We start from the raw sequence: 15,116 nt of genomic DNA, 5'->3' as shown, positions 1-15,116 counted from the left end.
TTTGAGAAAAATTGAGAGCAAATTTGAGAGCAAAAGGATAAGGCAGAGAGAGAGAGAGAGAGAGAGAGAGAGAGAGAGAGAGAGAGAGAGAGAGAGAGGATTAGGATGTGGGAAAGAAAACCAGTAATCCACAGTATCCTGGAAGGAATTTGGTATTACATGAAGGGATGCTAATAATTTACATTTGATTGGGAGGAATCTGGATTGACTAGATGAAGGACACCCAGATTCACACCCTGATTCACACCCTGATTCACACCCTGATTTGAACTACAAGAAAACCATTCTCATAGATAAAATTTTATTTAAACCAACAAGTTAAAAAGGGATTCAAATTGTTTAATAAAGATATTAAATCAAAGGGATTTTATTATAACCCTAAAAGATATTTCAGGGAATTAAACTAATTTTTAAAGAATAAGGTTTTGTAGGACTAATGAGGGAAAACTAGACTGAGTGGATAGAGTGGCAACTTCTGGAACACCCAGACAATGGGGAAACGGGAGGCATTTGTGGTAAGGACAGGAAAAAAAGCCTGAAGCCTACTGGCTTCAAATTGTATTTATCCATGGATAGATGCCCTCTCTGGCAAAACTGTGTCAATTAAAACCTTCTTCCTGATTTCAACAGTAAGCAAGTGGTCATTTTGATAAGAAATAACATCTTTGACCTGAATATTTTTAACACTCCCTCAACTTCCCATACAGACATTTTTTAGAACCTAAACTCTTTAGGTCAGAGAATGAAATATTTGCATGTCCTAAGCATTAAGTAATATTTTTTAAATAAATGGTATTTTCATACATGTATGCATATATAGGAAGAAAGCTAAATGCATCTCTCTCTGTAAGATACAGTAACTTGACAGATCAACAGTTTTCTACAGTGAACATGAATAAATTCAGTTGGAAATGACAGGAATCAGAACCTCTGAAGCCAATTAAATTCAAATCTGGTTTGAAGCAGACCCTGAGTCATTTTGTGATTTATGGAAATACAAGAAACATCCTTATATTCAGATGTTGGTTGTGGGACTCTTAAATACATCCCGTTTATGGTTTATTTGGGTTCTTTAGACATCCTTTAATCTCAATGCTCATCTTGAATTGTGAAATACTTTTTGCCAACAATGCTTTCTGACTTGTGTATCAAGAGTCCACAACTCAGACACCTGGAATTCCTTCTGATCTCTGCCTCCCCTTGGCAATAGGCTCCATGAGTCATTTATTTCTTTTATTTTTGACATTTTTCCCCAAATATCCTGCTTCCTCTATTTGAAAAGAATTTCTACTCTCCCATCCAGTAAGCTACTAAGCATTAGAATCAATGCTCCCATGAGCAAGGTTTTCTTCCCTATTTAATAAAAATTATTAATTTGACAGGTATTGTCTGCTTGCTTTCTTCCTTTGGGAAAAAATGGAATGTAGATCTTGAGAATTTTACATTTTCTGGGTGTTTTCCTCCAGTTTTACTAATATATATATATATATATATATATATATATATATATATATATATATATATATACACACACACACACACACAGACACATGTATGTGTACAAAAATACATGAAAGATAGCATTAAGAACTTTGCTGAAGTGTATTTGGGCAAAAAGGTAGTAAGTACAGGGCAATAGACATTGAAGTGAAAATTCAGTTTAAATCTGACCTCAGAGTCTTCTTACCTGTGTGAACCTGGGTCTTCCGGGGTAAAATGAGCAGGACAAGGTAAAGACAAGCTACTCCTGTCTCTTGGCCAAGAAATCCACAATTGGGGTCGTGAAGAGTTGGACACAATTGAAAAATGACTGAATAGTTATGTATCACAGTGGATGGTCTAGGCTAGGACATTGAAGTTGGACAGTGATGAAAGAAAAATCTGGAAAATTCAATTGAATATCCAAAATTAAAATTTTTGCCTCCTTCAAAAAAGTCTGAAGTAGCATTCAACCAAAAGAAATTGACAGTATGAGTCAGAGATTCTTAAAATCACTATAAAGTTATCCATAAAACATGTTTTTATGAAAAAAAAACTTTTATTGTCTTATAACATCAAACTTCTTCATAAAAATAGGCACATTTTTATAGTGTGAACTTTAAAACTTTCTGGTTCTTTCCCCCTTTTTAAAAACTCTATTAATAATGATTTATGTGAAGGAAGTATTCTCAGATACATTCAAAAGAATATAAAATTATTTTAAATTTAGGACACCCAAGCTTTACTCATGATATTTTACCTTGGCAGTTTTGTTGCAGTAAGCCACTCCCTTCTGGGGCTTAGTTTCTTTATATATAAAATTAAGGTGCATGGAGATGGGAAATGAGATTGAATTATATATTCTCAGAACTTTCCATCTTTTGAGGTCATTTTGACAAGAATGGTGTTGACTTGTGTCACACTGCCACCTTGTGGATAAACCCTGTCATCACCATATTGCACCCCATAATGCCAAAGATGTTGAGGTATGGGCATAAATAGATTTAAGCTCAATCTTTTCTGTTGATTGTCCTAGAGTTGAAAAAGAAGAGAGAACATGTACAGCTTGAAATATACCTAAAGTGAAGAATAAAATTAGTCAAGATATGAAAATTAAATTGGTGTAGGTAGTATTTTTCTATGGGGGAAAAAAATCTTTCCAAAGTGAAAGTTAAGACTGTTTGACATGCATAAGGCTTGCCTTTTATCCTACAAAGAAAATTATGGTTATGTTAAGCTTCACTGAATGGCATGATTAATACAAATACAACACAGATGAATTTACAAGGGTTAAATTAATGCCCAAGTATCTTTTTTACCATAATCAGATTGTCAGTCCCCAAAATATTTGTCATAAGAAGAATATTAGACTGGTCCCTTTTTCTCTTCTGATAAAATATCATAGAAATAGATGAAATATTATGTTCTTGTGTGACTCAAAGTAAAATAAAATGGCAAACACTTTATAAACTTTAAATTTCAATGCCAAGATATATGGGGAACAGTAGCACTGTAGTAATGCTATGAGTCCTGAATCCTCTCCATAGCTACTTATATGAACTACAAAAAGACTTGTTCACATCCTCTATAAAATAATATCCAAATAATATTCTCTAATGTACTTTCCCTTTTTTATATTTTTGCAAAACAATGGGTTAAGTGATTTGCCTAAGGTCACACAGCCACAATAAGTGTCTCAGGCTGGATTTGAACTCAGGCCCTGACTACAACCACTGTGCCACCTAGCTGCTCGGTACCTTCACTTCTTACCCAGCTGTCCTCGTTTGAACTTCCCTATCATGACCTAGGAACATCATTATTCAGCAAAACCACATCAATCCTAGTTTATTGATATCCCATTAGTGTGATTTGTACCTAAGCCCCCTCTTTAGAAGGTAGAGTGGAGATTCTCCCAGGACCTTGCAGAAACAAGGAAATTACCCACACCTGTTGTTTCCTAAATCCCCATCCAACTGTACTCTTTTGTACTTCATGCTCCCATGCTGGAACCTTCTCTTTTATGGGTCTCTTTTCAGTTTCTTTTTGTATTGTTATTGTTTCTGCATTTGATTGCAAATGCCTTAAGGACAGATATTGTCTTTCCTTTTGTCATATTTATATCTACGACACCTATCACAATGACTGGACTGAATTCTAATTCTCATAGTCCATTACTTAAAGTCCCTTCTGACTCACACATACCTTAAAGTAATTTCTAGAACTGGCATTGTATGTTTTCAATTTTTTTTCCAACTATAACATCCCAAACTTTAAGGATGTTGTCAATTCTTATAGGAAACAATTCTGTGGTCCCCCCTAGCACTGATATCATATATTCTAAGTCTCTCCAAGCTTTGAAATTCTATATTTTTAGGTCCCTTTATTGAAAGTTATATTGGCTTTGAGTTTCATAGCTCTATTCGTCAATTGGTGTTGGGGGAGGCTCACTTGTGACAATCCTAGGTCTGTGGTTTTTTACATTATCTGCTCTTTGTCACATGCCCCCTATTTGTTATGGTTTTACCCCTACCTGTAAGTTGTCACCTAATTGATATATCGAATTATTAGTTTAACTGAATTTAAATGCTGTAGAATAACACAAATTTGCCAGACTCACTCTCTCCTCCAGAGTCAACTAAATCCAACGGCAAGGCAAAAGTCAAGACAAATTATTTTCATCAACCTATTTCACTGGAATAAATCTTAAATGTACTTGCAGGTGGATACCCCAGTTCATTGGTTACTCTCAACCTGGATTGGCTCATCTATGGAGTCAGTTTTCCAGACTGTGGCACATGGTACATCTTCTTGGACACACAAATGAAAGTTGAGTTCCAGGTGGATAGCAAATGCGGATCAGCAGCTTTGAAAACAAATCAAGACGACTGAGCTGCGAGTCCTAACTGAATACTCCATATAATATAGCAGTAGTAGAAGTAGGTAGTAATAATAATAATGATAATCACATTTTTGTAGTAGATATAGTAATCAGTGATAATAGTAATTTCTTGTTTAGTTGTTTGCTTTTTGTATGAGTACATAGTAAAAGAAGAAAATGTCTCCCTGTTAATGTTGAAATCTCTGGTTTGGAAGGGCATGGATGATTTAGGTTTTATCTTTTCTGTGGTTTGATGTATCTTAAGGATAGTGGTGAAAATCAGTGTATTAGAAATAAGAACTGGAGAGTGTTTCTGTTTTTTTTTTTAATCTATTTGATTGCTTTTAACTTTTGAAGGACCAAAAATGCATTATGGTGTGGAAAGCTTGGGCACCATTAAGGAATGTGAGGATACATATCTCAAAGAATTGGATAATTTGGACTCAATGTAAGTGGGTTAATGGGGAGAACATCTTCCTAACTTGCTGCTATTCAAAAATGGAATAATCTTCATTGTAATGTTACATATTCACCTTTAATTCAAGTCTACAAGCAGATGCTAGATGGCAGTATTTCTATTCAGGTGTAGGTTAAGGCGGAGTCATTTAGGTAGTTTAGTGGACAGAGTGACAGGCATGGAGATAGGAAGAAGCCTTGAGTTCAGATTTGGACCCAGACACTTACTAATTGTGTGAACTTGGTAAAATAATTTAACCCCTGCTTGTCTTAATTCACTGAAAAAGAAAATGCATAATGACTCCACCATCTTTGTCAAAAAAACAAACAAACAAACAACGAATATATGGATGCTCTTTGGTTCGTGGGAACATAAAGAGTCAGACATGATTAAATAAGAACAATGTTAAAAACTAAATGACCTTTAATATTCCTTCCAAGTCTATTATTCTGAATTTTTTCACTCCATCATTTTTTCCCTTTTTTCTGTCTTTATTTTTGTTTCTGTTTTGTGTTTTCTTCTTTTAAAACTCCATATTCAGATTCCCTTTTTAATTCATTTATTATCTCTTTTAATTATTTTATTGTGTTTCTGAAGCATTTTGGAGGTACTTTTAATTGTTTTATTGCCATATCAGATAATTGACCAAAGTTTATTCAATTACTTTACTTTTATTCTCACATGGTGAGAAGTAAATAAAAATAAATTTTGTTACACTGACTCATTTCTCCTTCTTCTGTTTTTCCTTTTCACATCTTCATCTGTCTCTTTTGATTATTAACTTTGATTTCAATAGTAGAGATTATTCATTGCATTAATTATGTAAGGAGAGAGGGCAATATCCAAGGGTCCTACCAAGTGGCATTCTCCTTGATCTTCAGCCCTATCTCCCACTTATATTTTTGTCTGATTCATGCATTGTAAAGTCTCCAGTAAGGTTTCAGGATAAAAATAGAGAAGCATATTTCTTTTTAAAAAAACTATTTTTGGGGTGGCTAGGTGGCACTGGCCCTGGAGGCAGGAGTACCTGGGTTCAAATCTCGTCTCAGACACTTAAAAATTACCTAGCTGTGTGGCCTTGGGCAAGCCACTTAACCCCATTTGCCTTGCAAAAACCTAAAAAAGAACAACAACTATTTTTTTGAAAATTAAAAATTTAAAAAATACTATTTCCACTAAAACCTTATTCCTAAATCCTTATGAAAGATTTTTTTGGAAAGATAGTTAATAAAGTTGAGAACAAAAAGTCTTTCATATGTAAAATTCTATTTTTTCGTCAGTTCAAAGTAGTTTTTTGCTTTTTTTTTAAACTATACTTTTGTTTTTATCCTGAAAGCTTTTTTTCAAGGTTTTTGCAAGGCAATGGGGTTAAGTGGCTTGCCCAAGGCCACACAGCTAGGTAATTATTAAGGGTATGAGGTCCAATTTGAACTCAGGTACTCCTGACTTCAATCAGTGCTCTATCCACTGCGCCACCTAGCTGCCCCTATCCTGAAAGCTTAATGCAGATTTTACCATGCATAAATTTTACAGATGAAGAAAGTGGGCCTACCAGGGTTTAGTGACTTGCCTAGGTTCTTATAGCTAATAACTGTCTAGAGGAATCTTCCTGATTTCAGGTATAAGACTATACCACCCACCTCCCCACTGAGATATATATTAAAAAGTATATTGATAAAGTTTTGTCTTTTTTTTCGTCATTTCTCTAGGTAGTGGGCTTTTCCTCAGTTGCCAGTCTGGCCTTCTGCTATCTTTTCTGTTGTCTTAGCTCTTGTCTTTCTCAATTGCTTATGGGTGCAGGTGCTCTTTTTTCTTCTTTTTCTCATCTTTGCATGATCAAATTTTGGACTGAGATAGTTTTAACTGTTATATTCTTATCTTTTAATTTAGCAGTCCCATAATGAGAAGTGAATTTCTCTCACTTCATCTATTGATTACCAAAAACTGTCCTCTTTGTATTCAACAGATAATTTGAATCTCAATGCTAGCAGAAATGATAATGGGGAGCAAAATTAGCACCTCCTTTCAAAGTACTAACTAGGCTCTAATATAACTCAAGAGAGCTCTGCCTTGCAGACTTTTCTTGCAAGGAAATAAATGCAAGAAATAATACTACTTATCAAATTCTGAAGTTCTCATCCTCAATCCTGTAGAGAAAGTATTGAGGTCAACAATGATCTTAATCATTCCTATTTACTGTTGCATTACCCCAGATTTTTTCCCCTAATCTTGACATCTCCAATGTAAGTTATAAAGTTATGTAAGAAAGACTAGAACAAAACAATTGGAAGGAAAGTCTCCTCTGAGATTTTATGAAAATTTCCCTCAGATAATAAGACAGAGGAGACACAAGATTCCTTCTAATGGCTTGTTGGGTGCCCTGGGGGGGAAGGAGGGAAAATGGGAGAAAACTAGGGAACTAAGAACAGATTCTCCATGGACTTGTTCCCAAGGGTACTGTAGATGAATGTCATATCTTTTGCATCATTCCTAGATATAGTTCCAAACAAAGCATAATGGCTTACTATTTTCTTCCCTTCTGTCTACTCACAGCTTCATTATGAAATGAGAATGTTTTTCTTCCGTATTTCTATATGATAATTATATTTTTAATATTTCATCATTGTGAATTTCCATTTTAAAAATTGATATTATTCAAATTTCTATGTGTTTATGTTGTTTTGGCTGCTTATTTATTTTATTTTTAGATCATGAAAATAATTTTTTCACTGGGTTCAATTTTCCCAGTTCCTCAATTGTAGAAAATGAATCGCATGCAAACTTCCACCTACTGGTGAGTAACTTCATATACAAATTGCTTCCCTTCCAATGTCATTGAGGAGGGACTAGACAAAAGAACTTCCCTTGCAACTAAAGTCAATTCAATGATAACTAAAAAGAGATCCCAGGAATAAGGAACAAGGGTGAGTGAAAATGGTCCACATTAATTTTATCATTGGTTATCAATTCAACTATTATTTATTAAATACCTACTATGAGCAAAGTATTGTCATCAAGATTCTTCGTTATAATAATCATAATCATCATAATCATAATCATAATAATTACTTCTTAATTCATTATAGAGCAGTGTAGCATTAATTCAGATAGGGTTTCACTGAGTATTACATATATCTTGATGGGAAAAAAAAACTAGATATAGGGGAATAGGGCATAAACTAAAGTGCCCCTGCAGGAAGAAAAGGTTTGAAAGAAGTCCAGATAAGACAAGCAGATAGTCTATATTTGGGGTGGGGTATTGTGATCTTCAATCTCGTAGCCATTTTTTTTTCTATCAGGCTCAAAATTCTATTATCGATCAAGTGGAGAAGTGAGGATTAGAATTGGTAATTTTTCTCTACCTACTAGGAAAAAAACCAAAACTTAACGCAAGAAGGAATTTTTGTTCCTTTGTTTTTTTTCTCCTAAGTTAAGTCATTAAGAGATACATTCTCCTCCATGTGGTCTCTTGTCATTATAATTGAAAATATTTTATTTAAATAACAAAAAATTATACTTATAAAATATAATTATAAATCATTACAAATATAATTGGAAAACTATGAATTGGAAGCTATTATTGCATGATAGGATGTCACAGTTAAAAGAATCCTTATGAAAGAAAGCAGAGAATGGAACTGGGTATGAGGAAGTAAATTTAGAGTGCAAAAGGCCTTTTGACAAAGAAAGGATATCACATTTATCACATCCTAAATCATAAAATGCAGCATGTAATGTATGATGAATGTCAAAGAACTTTCAATATAAAGTCTCACATCTTGAAAGGAATCCAAAGTAGAGAACCTAGAATAATAGATCTAAAAAGGGTTACACGGAGCATTTTATGAAAAATGTTAAAACAAGATGGAACTTTAGAAAAGAGATATTAAGGCACGGTGAGGTGGTACGTTGGATAGAGCCCTGGAGTAGCTGACTTCAAATCCAGCCTCAGTCACTAATGATTACCTAGCTGTGTGCCCTTGGGCAAGCCATTTAACCCCATTGCCTTGAAAAAAACCTAAAAAACCCCCCAGATTTTAAAATTAAATTCTTGAAAGAATGTTAGGGCAAAGAATATAAAATGTTAAAATGGAATAAAGTTTTAAAATTGTGTAGCTCAAGAATATCCAGAGTTATTTTTAGTAATTTTTTTCAGATGGGGGCAGCAAGAAATGATGCTTTCTTTTGTTTTGTTCAAATGCATTGCTGAGTGTATTGATCAACAAACTTCTTAGGTATCTCCATGGATAATTCTCTCATTTAATTTCAAACTTTTAATTTCATTTTCTTTATCTTTATTTTATTACTTTCTATTCCATTCTATTTTCTATTCCAATATTTCTTTCATAGATCAACAAAATATTGAGTCAATAATTAAAATTAGGGAAGGTTTTGACTAGCATGCATATCTATTAAATCCATATTCCATTTTATTTTAGTATTAACAGTTGAGGATTTTCTCATCACTTCTTGTATTAAGTATTACCATAAACTGTAAACTTATTTTCATCCCTCCAGTTTAAAACTTTCCCAACCAATGCATCAGTAACTGATGAGTTTTTCTTTTTTTAATAATATAAATTAATTCACATTGTTTTTTATCTTACAATTCTTACAATTTAATGTTTTTCTTTGAAAAAAATAACCTTTATAGCATGGAGGCAAGGAGGAAAGGAGAAAGAGAGAGAGAGAGAGAGAGAGAGAGAGAGAGAGAGAGAGAGAGAGAGAAGAAAATGTAGAGTTCTATGTCCATGGTCCCTCACTTCTGTAAAGAAGTAAGGAGTTAGTATGGTTATTTTAATTTTGCAATATCCATCTTCTAATCATTTTTTCTTATTTACATTTTCTGACTAAATCCTAGTTCTAAAGTTTTCTTTGCCATAAATCTTTATGTCACATTACTTCTGATTGTGTGTCTTTTAATTTTTCAAACCCCAGATCTAGAAATGATTTTCCTTTATCTCTAAGTGTTCAATTTTCTCATCTACAAAGTCTACCTCTTCTTTTATTTTGCAAGGCAATGGGGTTAAGTGGCTTGCCCAAGGACGCACAGCTGGGTAATTATCAAGTGTCTGAAGCCGGATTTGAACTTAGGTACTCCTGACTCCAGGGCCAGTGCTCTATCCACTGTGCCACCTAGCCTCCCCAAGTCTACCTCTTCTAAGAAGCCCTTCTTGAGTCTTTCATCTTTATAAATTTCCCCTCAAATGTAAAAAAAAAATCTATTCTTTCACAAATTATTCTTTAGCAATTTTTTTCAATCCTCACTTTTGTACAAAAGATATAAAGGAAAAATCAGTTCTTGGATATATCACAGTGAATTATGCCTGCATATATTTTATTCTTCTTAACTTTTTAAGATCTGTGAGCATACATTTGATTGATAGGTATTTTTGCATCTATAATATTTCATATGACCTTCTATGTATATATAAAAAACTTTTTAAAAGCTCTAGTAATATTGAAATGAATGATGAAACTGAGGAATCATCTTTCTGTTCCTACTTCCCTGTTCCTTAAACTACACTGTAAAGAATAATTATTAATAATAATGATAATGACAATATGCCCATCCTACTATTTCCCAAGTAGTTTACTAAGATCTCTTTACATATTGCCTTATCTGTTTCTATCAGCAACCTTGTGAAGTGGTTCTACTACTTTTTAGGTCATAAAATTTTATTCCTAAAATAGTTCCTAACCATACTGAACCAACCATGCAACCAATGTTGCCACATTTAAAGATTAATTTGAAGGTTACTTTCCCTCTAATATATCTTTTATTTAAGTTAAAAAGAGAGGTAATAGAATTAACTAATCATACATGGGTGTTATAAGATGGGATCCGAAGAGTATTTAATCCTAGGAACTTAAGAAATCAAAGGGAGAAATTGTTAAGGAAATATACGGGGAGTAGATCAAAGTATATAAATAAAATATTTTCATCAAATGTCAAATATTTTTCTCTACATATATCTCTTTAAAGAAATACTAGATATAGATAACCGGTATATAAATTATAGATAAAGACAGATAGAATTCTGAATACTTATACCTGTTCTATTTTTCTAGCTATTTCAACATATTTATAAAGATATATCTACATATATAGATATATAGAGATATAAACATGTATAAGAGAATGTTTATATACCAAAGAGAAAACACTGAGAGGAATCACAGAGCATAATATATATATATATATATATATATATATATATATATATATATATATATATATAATTTAAATGCAAAGAACTTCATGAGCCTTTTTGCTTATGAAACCAAGAGAGAAGGCATTATTGAGATCCAGAGGGAAGTTTATACCACAATGCACTAGTGGGAGGATTCTAAGACAACAATGAAATTTGACCTCATGAATCTCACTGAGAACTGTTAGAAAGAACGTAAAATGTACAATCTTTTTGAAAGGTTGGGCTTGTTCAAAATTAACAGCATGGGGAAAATGCATGTAGTATTGAACATTCAGAAGATATTTTCATGTTAAGAGATGCTAAACTGTTTGGGGAAGGGGCAATATGGAGAAAGTTTGTGTGAGAACAAAGACCACAGAAAAAGAACTTCTATTAAAATCCTGTTATATTGCAAAAAACTTTGATGGCATAAAGAGATACAAGACTAATTTGGAGGACATTTGTTACAAGTCCATTATGTACTAGGCACTCTGCTGAACTCTTTGTAGATGGTATCTCATTTGAGCTTCAAAACAATTGTGGGAAGTAGGTGTAATTATTACAACTTTGCAATTGCTCAATCTGTCTTACCAAATGTTGTACAGCTAGTTAGTGTCTAGAGCCCTATTTCATCTCAGGTACTCCTATCTCCAACGCAGTTGTCTGTCCACTATGCCACCAACTGCATCTAGGTGGCAAAGATTGCCATTCTATAAGTGAAGGTTTATACAGTGTTAATGTAGAGATTCAGGTATTTAGAAGTCTAGTGGGCATCATGTTCAAAAGATAGCATAGAAAGGCAGAGTCAAGATGTGGAAGGAAATGCAAATATTTGGCTCATTTCTCCCCAAAACCCCTCTGAACACCTTTAAGCAATGTCATAAAACAATTCATGGAGAAACAGAATCCACAAAAAATGGGGGCAGTAATTTTCTAAGAAAAGATAATTTGGATGATAATCAGAAAAGCTCAGTCTCATTAGAGTGAAAGTGGAACCCAGTCCAGCAGAAGTTGCTCTGGATCAAAAGCAGCCCCCAGAATCAGGGACAGTCCTTGGAAGTTTTGCATCAGCATGGCATTAGCTGCTTCCTGGAGCTTTCAACCTAGAGATTGTTAGGGAGTCAAACAGCTTGTCAGAAGGAGATTGCAGGAGTCTCTTTGCTAGCATTATGTGCCAGTCAGGACTATGTTGCTTTGCTCATCCTCAGATCCAGGTTGCAGTTATAAGGGGCAGTCCCAAGGCAAGGAGCACACCAAAACTTGTGACCCCAGTGGAGCAGGAACCACTCTTATGCTTCCAGAACAGAAATGAGTGCTTGTGGTTTCTCACAGACCAGAGGAACAAGAGTATTAAACTATTTTCCTTAGATCATACCACCTTGAAAGAATTGCAAACTAAAATGTCCCTAGAAGTATTTCTTAAAAAACTGAATAAAACTACTGAAGTTTGGTAGAGGTAACTGCCAACCTTGTGGAAGCAAAGTTCTACTTTAACAATGAGTTAAAAGGCAAGGAATAGACTGGAAAAATGAGCAAACAGAAAAAAAAATTCTGAAAGTAGAAAGTTACTATGGTGATGAGGAAAAATCAAACCACAGACTCAGAAAAAGGAGACAAAAGCAAAAGTCCAACTGGCAAAGAATCCAAAACAAATAGGAATTTGTCTCAGGTGATGGAAGAACTTAAAAAAGATAAGGAAAATCAGGTAAGAGAGGTAGAGGAAAAATTGGGAAGAGAAATGAGAAAATGTAAGAAAATCATGAAAAAACAAGTCAATAACTTGGTAAAGGAGACACACACACACCCCAAAAAATTACTGAAGAAGATAATACATTAAAGAAACATATTAGGACAAATAGGAGAAGAGATAAAAAAAAAGTCAATGAGAAAGAGAATACCTCAAAAACCAGAATTGACTAAATAGTAAAGGAGGTGTTAGGTAGAGTTCTTAAAAGAAAATGATTCCTTAAAACTTAATTTGAGAAATTTTATAATAAAACAATACCAAAAGAATAAAATACAAAATTGAAGACATTATGAAAAATCTCATTGAATACAGAAAAAACTATCCTGCAAAATTGATTCTGGAGAGATAATTTAAAAATTATTGATCAAAAAAAGGTGCCTAGGCATCATCTCTCTTTTTGTGTAGTTTTTGCAAGGTAATGGGGTTAAGTGACTTGCCCAAGGCCACACAGCTAGGTAATTATTAAGTATCTGAGACCAGATTTGAACTCAGCTACTCCTGACTCCAGGACCAGTGTTCTATCCACTAAGCCACCTAGCCACCCACTAGATATTGTCTTTAAAGAAATTATCAAGAAAAACTGTCGTACTAGTCTAGATCCAGAGGGCAACATAGAAATCATACTGTTCATCTCCTGAAATATGATACCCAAATGAAACTCCCAGGAATGTTATAGTCAAATTCCAGAGTTCCCAGGTCAAGGAAAAATTATTGCAAGTAGACAGAAAGATGTAATTCAAATATCAAAGGTGTGACAGGATAACAAGGTGGTCAATTTATTTCAACAATAGAATGAATAATAGTAATACTATATGAACAGGGAAAGGTAGAGCAAAACTAACTTGTAGAAGTATTTAGAAGAAAACTATGGGAGGAGTGACATGATCAGACATGTGTTTTAGGAAAACCCTGTGATTGTTATGGAAGAAAATTCTCTCTAAAATAGGAGCACTGGACAGAAATTATAGAGGAAGCTGTAGAGTTGGTATTGTTTGAAACTGTTTCCTGAAATTGAAATATCCAAGTAGAATGAAGATTGGGACTTCAAAAAATTTCTTTTCATTGAAGGTCTTCAGTGAAAAATTTGGAAGCCAATTGGCAAGGGTATTTTTCTGTTATGAGTTGGAGATGAAACTATGGGAATTTGTTTCCAGGTTTGAAATGTTTTAATTCTGATCTCTGAAATTCTTTCCAATAGGAAACATGGTGAATGCTGAGCAAAATCAGAGTGATTCAGTCATCTTCATCCTTTTAGGATTCTCTGATTATCCAAAGCTCCAGGTGCCCCTCTTTATACTATTTCTCATTATCTATATCGTTACTGTGCTGGGAAACTTGGGCATGATTGTGATCATCAGGATCAACCCCAAACTCCACACCCCCATGTACTTTTTCCTCAGTCACTTGTCCTTTGTGGATTTCAGTTATTCCACTATAATTACACCCAAACTCTTAGATATCCTAATTGTAGAAGACAGAAGTATCTCCTTCAGAGGCTGCATCACACAGTTTTCTTTTGCTGCTACCTGTTTGGTGATGGAGACCTTCCTGTTGGCAGTAATGGCTTATGACCGCTTTGTGGCCATTTGTAATCCTCTACTGTATGCAGTTGCCATGTCTCAGAAACGCTGTTTTCTTCTAATTGCTGGGACATATACATGGGGTACAATTTCTTCTCTTATATTCACTTACACACTCCTTATCTTGTCATTTTGTGGGACCAATGTCATTAATAATTTTCTCTGTGAGTATTCTGCTATTCTCTCTGCCGCCTTCTCTGATAAGCATGTTACAGAGATAATCCTATTCATCCTTGCTAATTTTAATACATTTTTCACCCTAATTATTGTGCTCACATCATATCTTTTTATTTTTGTCACTGTCTTGAAAATGCATTCAGCCAGTGGGAGACAAAAAGCCTTTTCCACCTGTGCCTCCCACCTAACGGCTGTTACGATCTTCTATGGGACCATTCTTTTCCTTTATTGTGTACCCAGTTCCAAAAACTCATGGCTAATAATCAGAATGGGCACTGTTTTTTGTACAGTTGTGATCCCTATGCTTAACCCTTTAATATATAGCCTAAGGAACAAAGATGTGAAAGAAACTATCAGGAAATTTTTAGATACCAAAATATTGAATTTCTGAAATGTTTATATTAATAATATATCATCCCGTTGAATATGTTAACAATATTTAATTAGTGAATTGATTAATATATAATAATTCCAAACATATGGGAGTGGCTACTGTACCCATCTGTTTTTTGACCCTGAATTTGTAAGTAATTGAAGAACATATATGTAGATTGTGAAAAAAATCACTAGAAAAATAAATACACACACACACACACACACACAC

At 34.0% G+C, this 15,116-nt stretch overlaps 1 protein-coding gene across 1 annotated transcript; it reads left to right on the top strand.

The window, feature by feature from the left end:
- The first annotated feature begins 13,955 nt into the window (after positions 1-13,955).
- LOC141516947 (olfactory receptor 5D18-like) lies at positions 13,956-14,903 on the top strand. The gene has a single exon (XM_074227900.1). The coding sequence runs from the start codon at positions 13,959-13,961 to the stop codon at positions 14,901-14,903; it is 945 nt and encodes a 314-aa protein (XP_074084001.1). The 5' UTR covers positions 13,956-13,958.
- Positions 14,904-15,116: the final 213 nt, after the last annotated feature.

Source organism: Macrotis lagotis, chromosome 3 (assembly GCF_037893015.1).
Source record: "Macrotis lagotis isolate mMagLag1 chromosome 3, bilby.v1.9.chrom.fasta, whole genome shotgun sequence".
Lineage (NCBI taxonomy): Eukaryota > Metazoa > Chordata > Mammalia > Peramelemorphia > Peramelidae > Macrotis > Macrotis lagotis.
Note: the sequence above shows the minus strand (reverse complement) of the source record. Positions and strands in the feature narration are given on the sequence as shown.

Excerpts from the sequence above, each read along its gene's own strand:
- LOC141516947 (XM_074227900.1), top strand. The coding sequence starts at position 13,959 with ATGGTGAATGCTGAGCAAAATCAGAGTGATTCAGTCATCTTCATCCTT.